Source organism: Podarcis gaigeae, assembly GCF_964106915.1.
Source record: "Podarcis gaigeae genome assembly, chromosome: 3".
Lineage (NCBI taxonomy): Eukaryota > Metazoa > Chordata > Lepidosauria > Squamata > Lacertidae > Podarcis > Podarcis gaigeae.
The window spans coordinates 13,635,266-13,658,755 of record NC_139680.1 but is presented as its reverse complement, the minus strand read 5'-3'; the positions used below and the strand labels follow the sequence as shown (position 1 = coordinate 13,658,755).

The following is a 23,490-nucleotide window of genomic DNA, read 5'->3' as shown; positions in this document are numbered from 1 at the left end:
TGTGCCTCTGGATCTGGTGTCAGTTTTTGTGGGGAGGGCTAATTTCCAGATGTCTGGCAAGCGGGATGTGTCGTCACGCTTGTTCATGTTGTGAGGGTGTTTCTCTATCTCGATGGCTTCCATGATTATTCTCTTGTGGTGATGTTCCGTGTTAAAGAGCAATTTGGAATCTGCAAAATTAATTTCGTGTCCTGTTTCTTTCATGTGTTGGAAAAGAGAGGAAGTTTTTTCTTCTTTTTTGACGGCATTCTTGTGTTCTGCGATACGTGCATTTATTCGTCTGTTTGTTTGTCCAATGTACGTGGCTGGGCAGACTTTGCAGGGTATTTCACAGCTCGCCCCTATACACGAAGCCAAGCCAAAGCACAACTAAGTGCAATACAGCCATCTTCTCAGGAAAACTCTTCACAAAGTTCAAGAGGTCAAGACACAAAGACTTTAGCAACTAATCCACACCTAATGACCCACCTAAGTGGTACTCAGGATATCACTCAAGAAATCACTCAAGGTATCTCTCAAGTAATTAAGGAACAAAAGAAGAAAAGGCACACTAGCCTGGGAACTTCCTCTCTGCCCAGAACATTGGAGGCTAGACACCACACCCCCTCTACAGTATTTATAGGAACTCAAACATTGAGATCCCGCTCTGTTCCAGTAACAAGAAGCCGAAAGCACCAGCCTGAAGATGACGAGTGAGACCTCGTCGAAACGTCGCCTAGACACCCCAACTTTTACACGGGAAGACACCCGAGGACACCAAAACCTGCATTCCTGTACCCGTGAAAATCTACGAAAGCATCTATCTATCTATCTATCTATCTATCTATCTATCATCTATCTATCATCTATCTATCTATCTATCTATCTATCTATCTATCTATCTATATCTATCATCATCTATCTATCATCTATCTATCTATCTATCTATCTATCTATCTATCTATATCAGGGATGTCCAAGAGGTCAGTCGCGATCTACTGGTAGATCCCTGGGAGGTTTTGGTAGATTGCTGTCGATCACTGGGTCCCTTTCCTTAGCGTTAGTAAAATATAATTTGGCCCCGCTCCCTCGCTCTGCCCTCCATTGTTGCATGATCTGCAGAAGGGAAGACTGAACGATCTGAGTAGCTGTTCCCCTTTCTCCCTTGTGCTTAGACTTGAATTCTCAAAAAACGGGGCCTTCCCCCCTCCCTAAAAAAAGCTCAATGACTCTTACCTGAAACCCCAAAAAGGGGGTAGATCACTGCCAGTTTTTAATTCTGTGAGTAGATCGCAGTCTCTTTGGAGTTGGCCACCCCTGATATATATTATGAACAACATCACCTTGTGCCTCATGGCAAACTGAGAGGGCTTTCAAAAACTATTTGTATTGTTTTGTGTGTGTATCAGCTTTCCCCTCTATTTAGGATGGGGTGGCTAATATTTTTTTGGCTTGAAGGCTGCATTAACTCTTGGTCAACTCTCCAGGAGCCACATGGCAGCAGCGAATGTGGTCAAAAGTAGGTGTGACCTTCCAAATCTTGCATGACGTTCTCCGTTCACACGCATGGAGATCAGCTGACTGTCTCATCAATCTGATAACCAGGAAGGGGTGCCTTGCATTCCCATCAGGGTGTTCCTCCAACCTAGTCCTGTGTCCATTTTAATTCCGCCCTTTTCTGTTTCTGCTGCCAAAACGAGCGGTGTCTCAATGGCAGGAGGATGAAAATTTGCTTGTGGGAACAGATTAGGCCTCCTGGCTGGGAGTCAGCTCTTTGTGGAGCCGGATATGTTTTATATACTCTCACATAGCCCAGAATCCAGCAAAAGTTCTCCCTCGTTAGAGCTGCAATCCTGTGGTCTCTTACTTGAGAGGAAACTATTGAACTTCTGAGCTGACTGGTATAGTATCACACTAAGTCATGCTGAAAGCAACGAGACCCAACTATATGACATTCAATGTTATGATTTATGGGTTTGCAAATGCTACAAGTCCAACGTTATGTTTTGTTGTTGTTGTTGTTGTTGTTTAGTCGTTTAGTCGTGTCCGACTCTTCGTGACCCCATGGACCAGAGCACGCCAGGCACTCCTGTCTTCCACTGCCTCCCGCAGTTTGGCCAAATTCATGCTGGTAGCTTCAAGGACACTGTCCAACCATCTTGTCCTCTGTCGTCCCCTTCTCCTTGTGCCCTCCATCTTTCCCAACATCAGGGTCTTTTCCAGGGAGTCTTCTCATGAGGTGGCCAAAGTATTGGAGCCTCAGCTTCATGATCTGTCCTTCCAGTGAGCACTCAGGGCTGATTTCCTTCAGAATGGATAGGTTTGATCTTCTTGTAGTCCATGGGACTCTCAAGAGTCTCCTCCAGCACCATAATTCAAAAGCATCAATTCTTCGGTGATCAGCCTTCTTTATGGTCCATCTCTCACTTCCATACATCACTACTGGGGAAACCATAGCTTTAACTATACGGGCATTTGTTGGCAAGGTGATGTCTCTGCTTTTTAAGATGCTGTCTGGGTTTGTCATTGTTTTTTTCTTTGTTTTTAATTTGAAGAATGCATGCAGCTCCTCTCCAGTTGCTCGCGGTAGTTAACACAAAATGAGCTGACCACTAGTAAAATATAATATAGAACGTTATATTTAACTAGTGGTCAACTCATTTTGTGTTAACTACCGTGAGCAACTGGAGAGGAGCTGAATGCTCTCTTCAAATTAAAAAAACAACAACAACCAATGATCAAGTTCTGTCCAACAAGCTGTGCAGTATCAAATATCAAGTGCTCATCTGATGTTCAATAGGTGTTGAATATCTGTTGTTCTTGATTTTTTGGCTCGTATCGAATAACAGGTTGCGGAGGAGGATTTTGAGGGCAAATGCATTCCGGCATCTCTCTCCCGCCTACTCTGCTTTCCAAATCAAATGTCTTCAAACACAGACACGTACATGCCTAGAGCTTCGATTCTTTTTCTTTCTCACCAGGTTTTTGAAATCCTTCCTTGCCCACTGCCCAAGAGTTGGCATCTTTTCAACCCCCATCAGAATATCTGAACAAAAAAATTAGTGGCATTTCAAATGGAACCAGGAGGCCTTCCGTAAATGATGAGCCAGCTGGAGTGTTGGAATTGTCACCAATGAGGAGTGTGTTGATTTGAGTTCCCATTGTTGCCTTTTTGTGGAAGGCAGGCAGAAGGACCTGCCTACAGGCCCTTTGTTTACCACCCAAGAGCCGTCTGTCATGAAATATTAGTTAAGCATCCTGTGGGTTTTGCAGTTTGAAATGATAACTATCACGATGCATTTCTGCATTTAGGCTGCCTATTACTAGTGCTTCTCTAGGAGGCCGAAGATCTGTGTTAATACTTCCCACAGAAACCACCTCATAAAGTAAATGTTAAAAATAAATAAATTATAGTGATGATGATGATATTCTTTAATGACCATTTCTATTTCTGGCTGTGTTTTCTTTTTACCCGGGCAGCTTTAAAAATACATCGAAATCCCTATATATTCTGCCTTCTTAAATTCTGAGGTCCTAAAACCATGTATGCAGATTGAGATTGGAAATTCTGGCCCTAGTAGGTGAATACTCCTATCCAAGGCTTAGTGGAGAACTTTGAGGGTTTTTTTACTTTTCCCTTTTTCACAATCAAGTGGTGTATACATTTTGGGAGTAAATAACAAACAAACAAACAAACAAACAAATAGTGAAGCTTGCTTATTATACTGTACAAAGTCCTGATTAGAACTTCTTATTCTTAGTGTTGTCAGTGGTTCTAAAATACCTGTGCACTCAGTTGCACCTTAGTTTTAGTAAAGACTGTGGTCTCTGCCCCAATGTGATTACAGTCTAAAAATCAATAGCATAGAAACACTGTTTTTTGTTATCGTTTCTTTAATTGGGAAACAGATCATGAGAAAAGGATTCACTCTCTTCAATACCAACAAGCAGTAAGATACGATTGGCCCTCTTCTATTAAATGCATTCCTTTTTTTTATTTATGCTTAGGAGGAAACAAAGGCATTCAAGCAGCAATCCTATATTGACTTAGCTGGGAGTTAAGTATAATTGAGCATGGTATAACTGAGGTCAGGTAATAAATCTAAACAAGAAGAGCAATAATAATGGTGCGGGGAGTTGTAGCTTTGTGAGGGGTAAATTACAGTTCCTAGGATTAACAAGGAAAATCATGTTTGTTAAATGTGCTTTAAATATATGATGTGGATATGACCCTATTTCAGCACTGGCATTGGGACAGCATCCTTTACTGCACCTGACTGCAGACTTGTTAATAATAATAATAATAATAATAATAATAATAATAATAATAATTTTATTATTTATACCCCACCCATCTGGCTGGGTTTCCCCTGCCACTCTGGGTGGCTTACAGCACATAAAAAATGGCAAAACATTAAACATCCTAAAATTTCCTAATACAGGGTTGTCTTCTAAAAGTCAGATAGTTGTTCCACAGGGCAGGCACCACTACCAAGAAGGCCCTCTGCCTGGTTCCCTGTAACCTCACCTCCCACAGTCAGGGAACTGCCAGAAGGCCCTTGGAGCTGGACCTCAGTGTCCGGGCTGAACGATGAGGGTGGAGATGCTCTTTCAGGTATACTGGGCTGAGGCCGTTTAGGGCTTTCAAGGTCAGCACCAACACTTTGAATTGTGCCTGGAAACGTACTGGGAGCCAATGTAGGTCTCTCAGGACTGGTGTTATGTGGTGTCCAGTCACCAGTCTAGCTGCCGTATTCTGGATTAGTTGTAGTTTCCGAGTCACCTTCAAAGGTAGCCCTGTGTAAAGCGCATTGCAGTAGTCCAGAGGCACAGGGCAGGCCACATGGTGCATACAATTCTTGTTCCCTCCAACCTCCTGTTATCACTGCCCCCCTCCAGCTGCCACATTCTGCTAAATGATAGGGCTGCCCTAGGCATCCACTATAGCTCAGACGCTGCATGCAGAAAAATCAACCGCTTAGAGAAAAATCTCCCTCTCGAGAAGCAGTGTTGTGGCAATATTCCTCAGCAGAAGAGCAAACAAACAGTAAGAAAGAAAATTAATAACCTTGATGGGTAGAAATGGTTGTTTGTGTAGGAGTTCACCGAGCTAAAGATAACAGCTGCGACCCAACACAGAGCCAAGCAAGCTTAAGCCCTATGATAGCAAGCACATTTAACTGAAGTCAACTCTGGGTTGGATTTTTGTGAAGGATTAGAATGCTTTACCCATGACCCACAATGGAACTGAGCAATCTAGACATGCACATGTACCTGGGTGGAACTTTGAATGGTATTGAGTTGGGCAAAGCTTTCATTTCACCCAGATCTGCCAGCTAAGCTGGTGGGCAGCCGCCGCCAGTGGAAGGCCCCAAAATGGGCATTACACAGGTGAAGAGAGTCGACTCAAGACTCCAACCTGGTCTCATTGTGCTCTTGTGTGATGCGGTGATGGCCCATAGTTTGGATTAAGTGCTAAATTATTTAAACACACACATACACAGCTGAGAGAACCAGGAGGGAACACCTGCAGGCTCCAGGGCCACCGTTTTCAATTTCCTGAAGATGTGCTGAAAAAGGAATAGTCTGTAGCTATCACCTAACGGCTTTACAGAAAACGCGGCCCATCTCAGGTTTATACTGCTGCTTTCTATTTGTCTGGATGAGTCCCCAGCTGCAATCCTTTCTTTCATTGTTCTTGAAGGAAATAGTTTGATGCAGCCCGGGGAGCAGTACAGCACTCCCATAATAAGGTCTTTCTCCGAGAGAGCAGATGAAAGAAAAGAGATAATCAGGGCTTCAAGCCTCCCACTGTGCACCTGTCAATCAGTGTCAAAAGGCAGCAGAGAGATGGCTCTGGGCTGTGCCGTAATCATCCTGATCAGAGTGGGAGAGAGGGCTTGATTAAATTTGCCAGAAGCACTTCTGCATCTATCGCTTACATTGCTGCAGGTACGTTTACAGGTGCTGCAAGATTAGATTCTTTAAATTATTATTTCGTTCCAATGTTTTCTTGTTTTTGTCTGCATTCCTCAATGGTAAAGGACCCCTGGACGGTTAAATCCAGTCAAAAGCAACTATGGGGTTGCGGTGCTCATCTCGCTTTCAGGCCGAGGGAGCCGGCATTTGTCCACAGACAGCTTTCCAGATCGTGTGGCCAGCATGACTAAACTGCTTCTAGTGCAACGGGACACTGTGACAGAAACCAGAGTGCATGGAAACACTGTTTACCTTCCCGCTGCAGTGGTACCTATTTATCTACTTGCACTGGCATACTTTCAAACTGCTAGGTTGGCAGGAGCTGGGACAGAGCAACAGGATCTCTGTCGAGGGGATTTGAACCGCCGACCTTCTGATTGGCAAGCCCAAGAGGCTCAGTGGTTTAGACCACAGCTCCACTCGCGTCTCAATGACTTGGGGCCAAAGTAGACATGACATTTATTCCATAGTATGGTGTTGCATAGCTGGTTCCACCCCCCCCCCATTTCGTTAATAACTAGTGCAAGCAGCAAAGCTGGATTGGGTCCCCATTAGAACTGGGTCCCCCGTGCTTGCTATTCACAATGGGAGGGGAAATGCTTCCATCAGAGCCTATGGGAATTTCTTCTCATTGCTAACATGGGGTGGGGATTTTTGATTGACATCATGGCCAGGGTAAATGGTTAAAGCTCCCCACCCCCTATGCCTTAGTCCCAATCCAACTAGCTCCACTTCCTGTGTCGGCTAACTTAAAAAGAACAGCAACAACTGCGTAGAATCTAACTATGTCATACTTTGGCTCTTAGATGACCAAGTTTGGTGAGAAACTAGGGGAAGGTTAAGTGAAAATTTTGTGGATGGACAAGCTTTGGAAAAGGTCATTCCAGAATGTTCTTTTTGGTTATTCCACACACCCCTAAGGTTCATTGGGAAGAGCCAAGTATCTTTTTGAATTATTTGAGTCTTCCCTGATAGGGTTGACCACAGGAAGTGTTGCTCTCATGTTAAATGGGCTGGATTTTCCCTTAGAGCAGCATGACACTAAATCTGATTGGCTATGTAGTGTTTTGATACTCTGATACTCTACCTGACATCAAAAGCATCCAGTACTCAAGGAGAACTGAAACCACAAAAAGGCTGCCAAAGCAACAGCCAAGGTGGAAAGCAGAAGGGAATCAAAGGCAGCTTCAAAAAATGTAGGGCTAAGGTATTTTTTCTGGGCAGGTTTGTACCTCCTAAAATTACTGTTTTTGAGACAATAATTGAACCTGGAGAACCTTTTGGCTCAGCATTACAGAGAATACATCCTGTTGTGGTAGAACTCTCGCTAAGTCTGTCGAGGCCTACTAAAATTATGGACTAGATCAACAGTAATGTAAATGATTAGAGAGAAAATATAAATACATTTCTATAAGAGAAGTTAGTTTAAAATACAGAATCATAAAACTGGAAGGGCTACACTGTGACCCAGTGTGGGGTAGTGGTTAGTGCGTCGGACTAGGACATAAAGAGCGCAGGGTTCAAATTCTGAATCAGCTATGAAATTGTGATTATTCCACTTGAGCTGAACCAGCTGGTAAAGTGCAGACAATTAGGAAAACACTTGGTTTTGCCTTTCCTGTTAGCTTTGTGTCACATAAGACTCTTTTTGCCTAAGAAGCTGTGACTTTGCATGACGCTGTCCTCCCTGCCACCCTGTCCTCTCCCTCCAGTAAACAACAGTGACCCTATGGTCAGGGGGAAAGGCTTAGCAACTCCTCCATACCCAACAAGCTGCTTCTACTTCCAGACAATTGCCATTTGTCCAGTGCTTTTCTTGGGGGGGGGGAGAGAAAGGTGACAGTACTGCATGCCCTTGAGTACCCCCAGAAAAAAGCACTGCATATCTCACTGATATACCACCATAAAGGTAAAAGGTAAAGGGACCCCTGACCATTAGGTCCAGTTGTGGCCGACTCTGGGGTTGCGCCGCTCATCTTGCTTTATTGGCCGAGGGAGCCGGCATACAGCTTCTGGGTCATGTGGCCAGCATGACTAAGCCACTTCTGGTGAACCAGAGCAGCGCACAGAAACACCGTTTACCTTCCCGCTGGAGTGGTACCTATTTATCTACTTGCACTTTGACATGCTTTCGAACTGCTAGGTTGGCAGGAGCTGGGACCGAGCAACGGGAGCTCACCCCGTTGCGGGGATTCGAACCGCCGACCTTCTGATCGCCAAGTCCTAGGCTCTGTGGTTTAACCCACAGCACCACCCGCGTCCCATCAACATACCACCATACACAAGGAGTAAACGTCTAACTTACAGAAGCAATATGAGATGTTCTTTTTCTCTCTGTTGAGTTTACTGGCTTTTCAAGCAAGACATAATCCTGCACCCTTCTATAGCAGAATTACTGTGTTTTCTGGCGTATAAGACTACTTTTTAACCCAGGAAAATCTTCTCAAAAGTCAGGGGGTTGTCTTATATGCCAGCTACAGCAGCAGCTCCTGCAGCAACTCCCCACCAAAGGACAGCAAATTAAATCAGAGGACACCAAGCTCTCTAGATGAAGCAGAAATACGCTTGAAAATTGGCCGCAGAAGTCCCCCCCCCCCCAGTCACCAGCAACAGAATGACCCTAACCGCTCGTGGTAGTAGACCATGTGGTCCAAAATGACGGTCTCGCGTTGCCCCAGCAACTAGACACGTGGCCACTGCCTCAGCCCAAGCAGCCCCCGCAGTAAAAGAAAAGGAAAGGCTCACACAAAGCCAGGGAACCATCAACAGCATTAAGCACACCCCGGGCCACTGGGAAGTGGAGCGGATTTCCGAGCTGTACTGGAGACTGGTTTTTTTGTTTTTTATTTGGTGTGCGTTGGAAGAGGGGTAGTTGTTAAGTTGTGGGTGAACATATCAGACGACACAGAGATTCTTCAAACAGCTCTTGTTTATTCACAGGCCAGAACAGAACTGAACTGAAGGGTTCAGCCAGCCTGCTTATATAGAGCTCCACTAGAACGCAACAGTAACCATTTTCTGTAACTATCCAATCACTGAACGTCACTTTTGATCGCTTATTTGCATATGTGGACCTGAACTATCTACAGTATCCCCCTGCTGGCCCAGGGTGAGAACTTCAGTACATAACAGTAGTCTTATACGGCGAGTATATCCCAAACTCTATATTTTAACTGGAAAAGTTGAGGGTCATCTTATACGCCCAGTCGTCTTATACGCCGGAAAATACGGTAATTGCTGGAGTGTTTGCTGGGAGCACTCTTTTTTAAGAGGCAGGGTGCCACACTAAGCATAGAGAAGCTCTAGGGCTTTTCTGAGTGGGGGAGAAAACACCAAAACCCAAATACCCCAGCATATTGCAGCTGAATTGAACCAGCTGATAAGTTGCAAACAAGGAGGAAAACTCTTTGTTCCTGCCTTTCCTATTAGCCTTGTGTCACATATCACTCTTCTTGTCTAAGAGGCTGTATTTCTCAGGGCAGTCAATAAATCAATCAAAAGAACAAGGAAATAGCTTTGACTTTTCAATTCCTGTGTTCCAAATGGTAGCATCTGACAGCTCCAGTTTACCATGGACAGAAAGTGAAGCAATTCACTTTTTGGGAATTCATTAACATGGGCTTTAGTAACAATATTCCCAGCTTGCAAAACAGCAAATTAAAACCGGCACCTGAGAAATCAAATCAAAACCAAATGTTTTTTTAAACAAAACACACAAGTGCCTTAATATCTACTTTTCAATACCTCTCTGTTTTGTACAGGGGTATCAAACGCATTTCTGTGTCTGAAGCCCCCGAAATTGGCTGTTCAGGAAATTACATTTGCGCTCCATCAGAAAATTGGTTTGGTGCAGGCGTGTTTCATAACCACTCCTCTAAATGCCCTATCAGGAGAGCAAGCTCTGACTCAATTGCAAGGTTGGAGCGAGGCTTTTCTGATCAGAGATTGTCAAATGCAGACAATTATATAATATTGTTTATGATTCGAGGACACCCAATATATTTCTGCGAAGGAAATAGATTATATCTCAGCCAAGAAAGTGAAAAATGAAAATGGGAAAATTTTATCTCTCTAATCTCAGGCTTACATTTGCACCCGATATTTAATCTTACTGTTAGCTTAGCGGCACAGTCCTGACTATGTCTATGCAGAAGCAAGTCCCACCAAAATTGATAGGACAGACTCCCAGGTAAGTGTGAATAAGATTGCAGCTTAGGTACATTTTAGGGCAAATGACTTGTCCCAATTCATCTGAATATGCATTTACAGAAAGTGTGTGCTGGAACATAGCTTTTGATGGCGAGAACAAGGTTTATAAAGCTGATATAATTCTTGAGAAAGGGGATAGCTTGACATCCTAGGTAGTTTGGGGGCGGGGAGATGGATCGTAGGAATTACAATGCACTCCCACACAGCACATGATGAATGAACTCATTTTGCTCACTATTTTAAAAATAGGTGGTATTAGCTGTTGCTGAGCCAAAGTGACTCGCTGGCTTTGATGAACATCTTCAGAAGGGTTGAACAACAACTCCTTCTTTTGATGATTTTTCTGCACCACTTATGACAATGTGCACCTGTCCATTTACATTGCTTTCATATATTTCTCTTTCTCTCTCTCTCTGTCTTCCCAAAATTTCCACTTATAGCAAAACAGTTTTTCAGATTTTCTGACGCATTGTCATGCAACGTCAGCACCATTCAGCTAGTATTCGGGAATAACGTGCAGTGGTACCTGGGTTAATCCGTTCCGGAAGTCTGTTCAAAAACCAAAGCATTCCAAAACCAAGGTGCGCTTTGCCATAGAAAGTAATGCAAAATGGATTAATCCATTTCAGACTTTTAAAAACAACCCATAAAACAGCAATTTAACATGAAATTTACTATCTAATGAGACCATTGATCCATAAAATGAAAGCAATAATCAATGTACTGTACTATAAAATAGATAAGACAGTATTGTAGATGATAAAAGTTAAATTCAGATTTTTTTTTCTTACCTGCACTGATGATGGTCATTGTTTGGATGAGGGGCTTTTATCCATTTCCTCAGTCACACAATCAATCAATCAGTAGCTGAAGTGGGTTCCACACAGTCACAAAAACAAATTAACCAAAAAAAGCCTCAGAAATAAAGATGCAAAATAAATAGCAAAAACAAAAGCGCCAAACTTAATCAGTTCTGGAAGTCTGTTTGACTTCCGAAATGTTCGAAAACCAAGGCGCAGCTTCTGTTTGGTGCAGGTGCCCCACAAACAATAGCCGACAGATGCACCAGACATTTGGCTTCCAAGACACGTTTGAAAACTGGAACCCTTACTTCTGGGTTTTAAGCGTTTGGGAACCAAGGTGTTTGAGTACCAAGGCGTTTGAGAACGAAGGTACCACTGTATTCAAAAACCCGTTGTTGTTTTTTCTACTGTAAGAAATCACACTTTTTTTTTAAAGAACTTGAACGGACCATCAATATTTTCAGTTGTGTGGCATGTGGACAAGCATCTTGTGTGGGTTGGTGGGCATGGTTTGGGAGACGCCTGTTCCAACCCACCTCTCTCTGACTGACTGTCAGTTTGTCATCTCTGTTCGGAAGTGAGATATGGCAGATAGAGATGATGGTGCAGAGTCCATGTCCAGCTTAGGGTGACAGTGATTAGCTGCAAAACAAACATTTGTTACCATAATCAGGTTCTCCATAATCCCACGTGGTCAGTACTCTAGAATAAAGGTAAAGGTACCCCTGCCCGTACGGGCCAGTCGTGTCCGACTCTAGGGTTGTGTGCTCATCTCACTTAAGAAGCCGGGAGCCAGCACTGTCTGGAGACACTTCTGGGTCACGTGGCCAGCGTGACGAAGCTGCTCTGGCGAGCCTGCACCAGCGCAGCACACAGAAACGACGTTTACCTTCCTGCTATAAAGCGGTACCTATTTATCTACTTGCACTTAGGGGTGCTTTCGAACTGCTAGGTGGGCAGGAGCTGGGACCGAAAGATGGGAGCTCACCCTGCCGCAGGGATTCGAACCGCGGACCATACGATCAGCAAGTCCTAGGCACTGAGGTTTTACCCACAGCGCCACCCGTGTCCTCTAGAATACTAGGCACTGAATAAGTTAAATAGCTGTAGAATGGCTATTCCTGTGTGCATGCTCAAAACTCCAACACTTACTGGTCGGAAGAACTTGAGTGCATGTAAGGGCTCTGACTATGGCTATGAAATGATTACCAGTTCAGGGACAACCTGCCATTAGGGTGGAAAGGAGAAACATGTACACACATCCTAAAAGCAGTGGCATGTTACTGCTGCAGACACTCAGCTGCAGGCTCACTCTTAAAAACATCAGGAAAAGATAAAAAGGTAAACGACCCCTGCCCTGGATGGTTAACTTCAATCAAAGGCGACTATGCAGTTGTGGCGCTCATCTTGCTTTCAGGCCAAGGGAGCCGGCATTTGTCCACAGACAGTCATGTGGCCAGCATGACTAAACCACTTCTGGTGCAATGGAACACCGTGACAGAAAACAGAGCGCACAGAGAGAGCACAGAGAGCAACAGGAGCTCACCCCGTCATGGGGATTCGAACCGCTGACCTTCTGACCACTGAGCCCAAGAGGCTCAGTGGTTTAGACCACAGCGCCACCTGCGTCACGAAGGTATGCCTAGCAAGGGGCTGTGAAACACTTGTGCCAGAACTAGGACTGCTGTTGAACTAGTTCTCAGATTTTTTTTCTACTGTAAGAAAGAACACATTGAAAGAACAAACAGCACATGTCTGATAATAATAATAATAATAATAATAATAATAATAATAATAATAATAATAATAATAATATATTATTTATACCCTACTCATCTAGCTGGGTTTCCCCAGCCACTCTGGGCGGCTTCCAACCGAATATTAAAATACAATAACCTATTAAACATTAAAAGCTTCCCTAAACTATAAATGATAAGCACGGAAAGGGCCCCCATCTCTTTATCTTTCAATGGCTTCATTTGCCTTAAGTGATGGCATCACAGAGCCATATCTGATTGGGTACATAGCACAGACATACCCACCCATGTGCTGCTCCACAGTTGGAAGTAGTATAATGCTTCCAAGTACCAGTTGTTGAAAACCATGTGACGGGAGAAGGGAGCTCCTGTGCTAGTTTCCTGAAGACATCTGGTTGGCCAATGTGAGAACAGGATCGGGGACTATATGGGCCAGTGGTCTGACCCAGCAGAGGTGCTTATTATTGTTTTTAGTACTCTATTTTCAGAACGGAGTAAGGAACCTGTGGCTCTTCATATATTGCTATGGAGAAGTGCGTACATACCTTATTTTTCGCTCGATAGGGCACACTTTTTCCCCTCCAAAAATGAAGGGGAAATGTGTGTGCATCCTATGGAGCGAATGCAAGCTTTTGCTGAAGCCTGGAGAGCAAGAGGGGTCGGTGCGCACCGACCCCTCTCACTCTCCAGGCTTCAGGTAGCTATCCGCAAGCCTTCTGAGTACAGTGGGAGTTCTTGCCGGGCTCCAAAGGCTTGCGGATAGCAGCCTGTTCTGGGGGCTGGGGTTGGGAGAAGCTCGGGCTTCCCCCGCTCCAGCCCCATGGCTAAAAACGAAGCCGCGCGCAGCCTCTCCCGGCTGGAGAGGTTTCGTGTGGCTAAAGAGGAAGCCAAGACAGCGAGCGGGATGGATCCCACTCGCTGTCTTGCCTTCTTTGCTCTTTGGGGCTGGGGGTGGGGTTAAATAATTTTTTTTCTTTATTCCCCCCCCCTAAAAACTAGGTCGTCCTACATTTAGCATTTCACAGAACACACCACAATTAAGCAGGCATGAGTTGCAAGAATTTGCTTGCACCCTCATATTTGGTTACCTCATCATCCTAAAGAAGTTACTACCAACAAGCATATCCCAGCCCAGCCAAGGCTTCTGATATTTCGACATTCTGAAAGTCCCACACTGCCAGGACTGACTTGTGAAAAACAGCTTGATGGTAAGGATTTGCTGAACCAACAATTTGAAGTGGAATACAAAAAAGGGAGGTATGAGGAGGTCCAGGAAACAAGCTAAAGGAAAATTAGCAATGGAAAATCTGTGTGTTTTTAACTATTTTTATTTCGTATTTTTGTTATTTTTTCATTTTTTTATTGTAATACTATAAAAAATCTTAATAAATATTCTATATATATATAAAAAGAAAAACAGCTTGAGGTAAGGCAGGAATGAGACTCCATGGGACAAACCTCTGTGATGAATCCAGGAAGGTGAAACAAACAGTATCCAATGAGAAAAATAGCATTGAAGCAGCACTATTGGGGGCGGGGGGCAGGGAGACACAGGACAGAATGTAAATAAATAGATCTTGGAGAATATCCACAAGTGGGTTGTTGTTTTTGCAGGGGGTGGTATTTCTGCCTCCAGAAATCACTATTTTGGGGCCAAAATTTGAGAATATATAGTCTTCCAGATAGTACAGGCAGAGCTGCAGCTGGTGAGGGGAACTTGCTGTCAAAACATCTCTAACTCCTCCAGAGCACCCCTTCCCATTCCTTATCTTTCTGTATAGTTACCAGGATTCAGTGGGTTGCGTAAGTGCTTACTGTTTAAAGAGTTTGCTTCTCAGCTGCCGGGTGCTGGGAGCATCTGCTTAGAGAAGACATGCACTGTGAAAATACAGAATATTTGCCTCTTTGTGGTTGACAGCCTGGCAATGTGGTCTGCTAGAGAACTGCCACGGAAAGTGAGATGTTGCAATTAGTAGTTCGGGGTCTCTTAATACCTCTCCCCTGCAGAGTCTGCCAACAATTGACTGAAAGATTTAATTAAATTGAAACAGGGAATTAAACATTCAGCTACTGATACTAGAAGCCTTGTAAGATGTTTCGAAATGGCAAACCAAGTAAAACAGAAACAAAAAACAACCCAGTTGTGTGCACATTTACCAGTTTTAAGGGAACTTTCAGATCAGGCCTGCACTCTCAAACAGCTATAGTTTATTCACCTACTTTTTATGGGGTATCCACATGATGCAAGGGAGCAGGTGGCGCTGTGGTCTAAGCCACTGAGCCTCTTGGGCTTGCTGATCACAAGGTTGGCAGTTCCACTCCCCGCAATGGGGTGAGCTCCTGTTGCTCTGTCCCAGCTTCTGCCAACCTAGCAGCTCGAAAGCACACCAGTGCAAGTAGATAAATAGGTACCACTGCACTGGGAAGGTAAACAGCGTTTCTGTGCACTCTGGCTTCCGTCATGGTGTCCCATTGTGCCAGAAGCGGTTTAGTCATGCTGGCCACATGACCCAGAAAGCTGTCTGTGGACGAACACTGGCTCCCTTGGCCTGAAGTGAGATGAGTGCCACACCCCATAGTCACCTTTGACTGGACTTAACCGTCCGGGGTCATTTACCTATTTACCTATGCAATGCAGTCAATCTACTCCAGTTCCTATCAGCCCTAGCCAGCATGACCAAAGATCAAGGAAGATGGGATTTGTCGTCCAACAAAATCAGGAGGACCACAACTTATTCATCTGTTTTCTGCTCTTTCCCACCCAAATGTTTCTTCCATCCTGAGTGCTATGCAAATAACTTTCTTTTGTCTCCCTTGTATGCACATAGTGACTGATATCCTACTGGCTTAATAAAACTATAAAAATCATACAATGCTATAAATTACCGAGTCTTTGTCTTAGAAGAAGACAAAAGAGGGCAATTCTTTAGCATCTTTCAGGGTTCATTCTTCAGGTAGTTATTCACCATGAGAAGCTCCTTTGCAATATTTCAAAGCAAATTGCTGCATGTTCTCCCAAGCTTTTAATAGTAGCATCCTTCAGCATAGCACTGCATTGAAAACTAAAGTGCATATTGTCTGAGAAATGGTGGCAAGAATGAATATTTAAAGGCATTTTCCAAATGGGAGGAGTGCAAAGAGTGAAACGTGAAAGCTCACGGGAATTGAAAACGCAAATATTTGCAACATAAGCAATGTATAAGCATCTAATTAATATATTTAGATATAGAATGATGGAACACTGGTGCAAGGAATAATTGGAACAATCAGAGCTGGTAGACAGAAGCATTGTCAGAACTTTACATCAGTACAGTTTTGATGCACCGAAAGCATGGCACATAAAATGACATATCATTGGACTGCTGAATGATCTGTTGAAAGGAAGGCTAACAGGAGAATCCTGCACAGGTCTGCTTACAAGTAAGTCCTATTGAGTACAAATACCTATTTCTAGATGTATTTGTTTAATATATTTATTAGTTGCTTTCCTCACAAAAGTAATCCAAAATGACTAACAAAGCCAGTAAAAAGGCTAAAACCAATTACAGTGGTACCTCGGGTTACATACGCTTCAGGTTCCATACGGTTCAGGTTACACACTCCACTAAGCCAGAAATAGTGCTTCAGGTTAAGAACTTTGCTTCAGGATGAGAACAGAAATCGTGCTCCGGCAGCAGCAGGAGGCCCCCATTAGCTAAAGTGGTCTTCAGGTTAAGAACAGTTTCAGGTTAAGAACAGACCTCCGGAACGAATTAAGTACTTAACCCAAGGTACCACTGTATAACAAATGTAACCAATAAAAGCCTAAAATACATCTGTACAGATAAAAGACAGGTCTTACAGATCCTGTCCCACTAAAAGACATCGCAAATATCAGAGCCGCTTCAAATCAAGGGCCAATTGCCCGGGGGCGGAGTGGGGGAGGAAAGTTTTTGCTTCTTCCTGACACCTAAAATATGCTCTGCAAAAAAAAAAAGTCCATACAAACACGTGTATATTAGCATAAATTCGCACTGACACGTCAATGAATTTCTGCAACCATTTCTATTTTTAAAAAGTTTTTTTTTCATAATACAGGAAGATAAAAGAAACTGATAGAAATAAAAGCAAAAACAGAGAGAGGGTTTCTTTTTAAATAAATAAATTGCTAATTGATGTGTGTTATGTACTGAGTTGAATAGGATCCAAAAGGCAGCAGTCTGATTGGTGCTAGAACAATAGGATTCAGAATGCAGCAGTCTGATTGGTCCACAGGAGCCACCCAATCCAGCTCCAGGTGGAAATGAATCTGCAACCTGATTGGCCTACAGGAGAATCCCAGAATTAGCCAATCACATGGGGTCCATTGTGTAAATAATGTATATAAACCAGACCTTCTGGAGGAACTTCTATTCCTCCTCACCACTATGAGCTGCATAAAGAACATGAAATCCACTCTCAACTCCGAGTATATTTCAATGTGGAAATTTGGAGAACTGAAATTAAGATTGGAAAATGGGAAATGGAGATAACCTAAATCATAAGACAATGGCAGGGCCACATCCTGCAGCAGAGAAGAGGTAGGAGAAAGCAAGGAAGGATTCTCTGTTGAGTAGAGCCCTCAGCACTTCAACATCTTCCTTGGGGTCCTCCTTTGAATGTTGAAAGCCCCAGGTGCTAGGACACGTGGCTGCTAATGGATGCCAAACATTTTATTTATTCTTTAGCAAGACTTGGGGCTTATCCGCCCTTCTTCATGTCCTGTAGCTTTCCCCTGGAGAAAACCTCAATTGGAGCAAATGACAATTTGGTGTGTTTTTTTTTCTGGATTGATGTTCGCTCAATTTAGAGCTAAGCAGTACAGGGCAAGCATAAGTGCGAATGAGCCCTTCTGGTAGATAGTTATTTCAGTGTTTGCCTTTCTGTACGATATTTGTACGGTGAAGTATCTTTTCTATTTGTTTGTAAGAGTCACAGTCTGAATGAATAAAAAGTTAAGATACTCTCAAGGGCAGATAGCAGCTCATCAGAGTACAGAAAGAGATAGTTGTGGATTGATGGGAGCTGCTGTGTAACAGTGAGGAACAGTTATACTAATGCTGCTCACTTTTCAATGTGCCCCGATTTTCAATTAGATGTGCCTTTGCTGCAGCTGTGTTAACTTTTTCATGGTCAGTTGGGGCCAAAAGCAAGTGTGGGCTTTGTTGCTGATCTCATCAACCAGGAAGGCGAAAAATGTTTTAGCAGACAGAATATAGACCAGCAGGGGGCCAGTCCACTGTCCCTCAGACCTTGTGGGGGACTGGACTGTATTTTTTTGGGGGGGGAGAACAAATTCCTATGCCCCACAAATAACCCAGAGACAGTGGCGTAGCGTGGGGAGTGCAGGGGGGGGCGGCCGCACCGGGCGCAACATCTGGGGGTTAGGGTTAGGGTTAGGGGGCGCAAATCCATGGGTTAGGGGGCGCAAATCCACGGGTTAGGGGGCACAAATCCACGGGTTAGGGGGCACAAATTACTTGTCTTGCCCCAGGTGCCGACAACCCACGCTACACCACTGCCCAGAGATGCATTTTAAATAAAAGCACACGATCTACTCATGTATAAATATGCAGGCCCCACAAATAACCCAGAGATGCATTTTAAATAAAACGACACATTCTACCCATGTATAAATATGCTGATTCCCGGACCATGGGCCTGATTTAGAAAGCGATTGGGCTGGATCCGGCCCCCGGGCCTTAGTTTGCCTACCCATGATATAGAGCTTCAAAATACAATGAAATTAGTGTGCACAATTAGAAACTCAGGAGATTCTTCTGACTACTTAATATATGTAGGCAAACCTTTGGAGATAAAATGAAGCTTGGAAAGCCTAAATTGCAGGCGGCATGAATTTATATAATAGAGACCGGTTTCATTGCATCTCATTCAACTGGGATCATAATACGCAATATGGATGTAACTGTCTATATGTGGCAGGAATGGTGAAACCATGATGCCTGAAGATTTATGCCAAGACCAGCTCTACCATTAGATGTAGTGAGGCACCTCTTGTCCGATAGCTAACCTGCTCTGTGTTTATTAAGCTAGCCAGCAGCATCACTTTTCAGATAAGTAAAAAATAGACAATGCAATGGCCACAATCAAACATAAAGTGCAATGAAACTCCTATATATATATTAAAAGTATGGAAATGAATTAAAATTGAAGTGAAAATTGCCCAGCACAAATTTCCACTGCAAAATGAATTTAATTCATTTTATTTGTTTGTTTATTTATTATTGCATTTATATCATATGTTTTCCCCCAAGGAACTAAAGGTGACACACATGGGTCCCCCTTTCCTCTTTACAGGAACTATTTTCAGGTGTAATTTGGAGATTTTTCAATCAATACAGCAAATCAGTAAATCTGAATTAGTTCATTCAATGCACTGAGTTTACTGAATGCCCCACTAATTAACAGTCACCAAAAAAAAAAAAAACACAAGTGCAACCTGTGACAATGATCATAGCAGTTGAATTTTTATTAAAAAAAACCTGTCTGTCTGAACAGTTCTCCACCTCCTCTACCATCAGTTTGTGTTATTACGTAAGCTGATCTTCATTGTATGTAGTCCCCCCCCCCCATTAAGTTTTGCCATTCCTGAATACAATAAACTTTAATGCCAAAGGTTACACTGCCTAGATCCCATTTGACACTAAATGTTCACTGGTAGCTGAAACCAGGACCTAGATTCATCAGCTACCAGTGAACATTTAGTGCAAAATGCTTTGACATCAACATCTCTCAACTCCAACGAAGGACAATATTTGCAGCAGGGACCAGGCAAGTTTGTATCATTGTTCTGTGCTTATCTCATGCTGAGCAGTCAGCAACCTTAAAGCAGATGAAGGGGAGGAAAATTAGAGCCTGTAGCATTCATCTGGTGTATTGAGCAGAGGCCACAGAGAGGATACTTGGAAGCAGGAGATGTTCAGAAATGGTTGCCCCCCAGATTGTTCTGTGCTTGGATGCTGCTGCTCTTTGGGAGGTGAGTGAAACAAACAAACAAAAATCAGCAGTTCTTATGCACAAATCTGTATTGGCTTGCATTTGATGTCTTGTCTGTAGATTAATTAATTTCTCACATTCAGCAGTATTCAAGGGTCTGGTGTGCTTGCTACGTTAAGGCAAGTGAGAGCTGGTCTTGCATTTTTTTTTTTTTGCTTGAGCAGGGGACATCAGTCTTTCCTCCTGCTTAACAAGCAAGGCTTCCCAGATAGTAAAAAGTAAAGGTTGTGGCCAGCTGCTTTCTTTGTCCTCTTTAAGACTGTAGTCTAGAATAATTCCTGAAAGGCTTACAGGTGTTAATGGAGAAATCTGAGGGCTCCCTTGGACAAAAAAACAAAGACACCAGCCAGGAATAGAAGAGCAAAACAGCAGCCAGTAGGCTTGGTTTTTATTGAAGTCTGTCCCGACAGGACTCCCACCTGCCACAAGGTGAAACAAGATGGAAGCCCTGAACAAAAGAGAACCCAAACTTGTATTAGCTGCTAATCCCCATGTTACACCCCCCCAACTACATCACTAATACATCATGAAAGGGGAGGTCTGGTGGCAGTAGTCTGAGCATCCTGGACCCTGCACCATGGTTCCCCTTGTCTTCCACCAAGCACCCATCAAGTGTAACAAAAGAGATATTTACTTTCCCCTGTTTCCCAGCCAAGTTAATCACACCCTTTTGTCTTCATCTGGGTTTGTTATTACTGGAATGGCTACCTGTCTGGCGCTCAGGTATCAGGATGCCAGGAATTAGGCAGAGGGGCTGCTGAGTAGCTGGGCTCACATGTCTATATGGATTTCTGAAGTTTTCCCAGTGAGCCAGTACACACACACACACATCAGTGAATTGATACATTTTGTATTGTGCAGCAATTTTGGAAGTGGGCTGCATGTGTATGATATCTGCTGGAGGCGCAACCCCCCCCCAAAAAAAAACACCTATATATAAATTCCTGCAACATAGGTAACTTTCCCTGTTGCAAGTGTATCATAGAATTGTAGAGTTGCAAGGGACCCTGCTGTCATCTAGTTCAATTAACCTTCTGCAATACTCAAATCTCAGCTGACACATCCCTGACAAACGGCCGTCCAACCTCTGCTTAAAAGCCTCCAAGGAAGGAGAGTCCACAACCTCCCAGGGGAGTCCGTTCTACTGCCAAACAGCTCTTACTGTCAGAAAGGTCTTCTGGATGATTAGTTGGAATCCCCTTTCTTGAGAGAGCCAGTGTGGTGTAGTGGTTAAGATTGGTAGTCTCGTAATCTGGGGAACCAGGTTCGCATCTCTGCTCCTCCACATGCAGCTGCTGGGTGACCTTGGGCTAGTCACACTTCTCTGAAGTCTCTCAGCCCCACTCACCTCACAGAGTGTTTGTTGTGGGGGAGGAAGGAAAAGGAGAATGTTAGCCACTTTGAGACTCCTTCGGGTAGTGATAAAGCGGGATATCAAATCCAAACTCTTCTTCTTCTTCTTCTTGAAACCTGAACACATTGGTTTGGGTCCTGTCCTCTGGATCAGGAGAAAACAAGCTTCCTCCAACTTCCATGTGACAATCCATTAGATATTTGAATATGACTATCATATCTTCTCTCCTCCAGGTTAGACATATGCTCTTAAAGGATTAGGGATGTGGGTGGTGCTGTGGTCTAAATGACTGAAACTCTTGGGCATACCAATCAGAAGGTTTGAATGCTGCTCCAAGTCAACAGGGATAGCTAACATGGTGCCATCCAAAGGGTGTTGGACTACAACTCCTATCATCCCTGGGACGTGGGTGGCGCTGTGGTCTAAACCACTGAGCCTCTTGGGCTTGCTGATCAGAAGGTTGGTGGTTCAAATCCGCACAACGGGGTGAGCTCCTGTTGCTCTGTCCCAGCTCCTGCCAATCTAGCAGTTCGAAAGCACACCAGTGCAAGTAGATAAATAGGTACCACTGTGGTGGGAATGTAAACGGCATTTCCTTGTGCTCTGGCTTCCATCACGGTATCCCGTTGTGCCAGAAGTGGTTTAGTTCTGCTGGCCACATGACCCAGAAAGCTGACTGTGGACAAACACCAGCTCCCTCAGCCAAAATGTGAGATGAGTGCTGCAACCCTATAGTTGCCTTTGACTGGACTTAACCGTCCAGGGGTCCCCCCCTTTTTATACCTTTAACTTAAAGGATTTCTGGGAGGCTTATATTACTAGATCGCTCACTGTGATAATTTTACACAAGACAAAGCTGCAACTGTTTTGTTTTTAAAAAATGCAAAGTAGATGCTGGTCTGGAAAACATGCAAACTATGTTTAGCAAAGCAACTAACTTTGCAAAGCAGTTCGTTTGTAGAAGAGATAACAGGCACTTCCAAACAACCTGTTTGTTGAGCTATCATCCTGAGTTGCTTTGCAGAATGGTTAGATGACCACTGGCTATTTAAGGAGCATGTGTTCTGATTTGTATGCAGGGAGATTAGGTGAGTCGTGCAAGATACAAGTTGCACCACCCTTCCCAGTCCATTCCCATAATACTTTCCTTATCATAGAAAGACCAGTATTTAGGGGAAGTGGGTATGTTGCACAAGACCTCCCAATCAACTATAATTGCACAGCTTGGATTTGTTGGTTTGCGGAATTGAATCGCACCCAAAAATAGAGAGAGTCTGGAAGCACCAGTGTTACAGTTTTCTAATTTTGCTCCATACACAATTGTGTGTGTGTTTGTGTGTGTGTGTTTTAGAAGTGGGATTGGCAGAGGCACACACACCAGCATGGGCCATCCTAGAAGACTAATTCAATTGCATTGTTTAAGCTGTGCACCATGTAGCACAAAACGTTGAACTGGCTGCATCAATATGGGCAGGTTCACACCATAGATTTGAAGCACATGTAAAGCACATGGCTTCTCCCGGCAAATCCTGGGAAACTGTAGCTTGTTAAGGTTGTTAGAAATCTCACTTGAGGAAAAACTACACTTCCCAGGATTCTTTGCACGTGCTTTACATGTACGGTACAGATTTGCCCTATGACCTCTGGAAAGACTTGAGAGATACCTCCATGAACCTTGCTGTATGCTTCAAAACATTCTGTGCTGCCTTGTGAAAAGTCCCACTGACCAAAGAAATGGGAATTTGCTCTGCTCACTATGTTTCTATGAAAAAAACAACCATGGTATTTTGTCTCACTTCGACATGACTTGAATCCTTGAAATGTTGCAGGCGACACCGACTGTGTTGCTCATAGTATACTGCAATCAGGATTATGGAGACTGTTGTGTACATAGGATGATGCCAGATCCAGATGATTTTTATACTTCTTCTGCCCCTTGATCCACATATTCTTTGTTAGCATCACTCTATAATTACAGGCAGCATTCATTTCTTGGATATTTAAGAAATGGTGCTTAATTACGATTGGCACTCTAGGAGAGATGCAGCTGAGCATACTGGACATTTTGCAAGATGAACATCTTGGCTTGACGTTAGAGGACCATTGAAACCGAACAGCATTGTGCGAACCTTTCGGCTGCAATTTTGTAAATTATCCAGAACACATAGCATCAGGGTCCTCTGCTGATATAAAACCAGTGATTTCAGTGGTGCTCTGTCAATTTTCATCAGCTGGGCATCATTAATAGAGAAGATGCAGTCTGAGTAAATTTTCAAGACTTTTTTTTAACAGCTTGAATGTGGGGCAAATTGATTTCACACTTCTGCTGCAACTATAAGATCTTCGTTCCAATTAGAGAAAGGCTCAATTAATG

At 43.6% G+C, this 23,490-nt stretch overlaps 2 protein-coding genes across 7 annotated transcripts in view; one reads left to right on the top strand and one right to left on the bottom strand.

The window, feature by feature from the left end:
* Window positions 1-23,490, bottom strand: part of PLCB4 (phospholipase C beta 4) — a 665,275-nt gene that overhangs the window by 334,629 nt on the left and 307,156 nt on the right. The window contains exon 38 of the transcript XR_014561903.1: window positions 11,126-11,492. The gene's annotated coding sequence lies outside the window, so the exon portion shown is untranslated. The remainder of the gene's footprint in view (window positions 1-11,125; window positions 11,493-23,490) is intronic.
* Window positions 1-23,490, top strand: part of PAK5 (p21 (RAC1) activated kinase 5) — a 264,301-nt gene that overhangs the window by 33,163 nt on the left and 207,648 nt on the right. For 2 of the 6 annotated variants that reach the window (XR_014561916.1, XM_083730252.1), the window contains exon 1: window positions 19,640-19,742. The exons of the other annotated variants lie outside the window; for them this stretch is intronic. Coding sequence is in view for 1 of the 2 variants with exons in the window: in XM_083730252.1 (XP_083586378.1) it covers window positions 19,692-19,742 (51 nt within the window). In the remaining variant the exon portion in view is untranslated. Of the gene's footprint in view, window positions 1-19,639; window positions 19,743-23,490 lie in introns of those variants that run through there. 6 annotated transcript variants of the gene reach the window in all.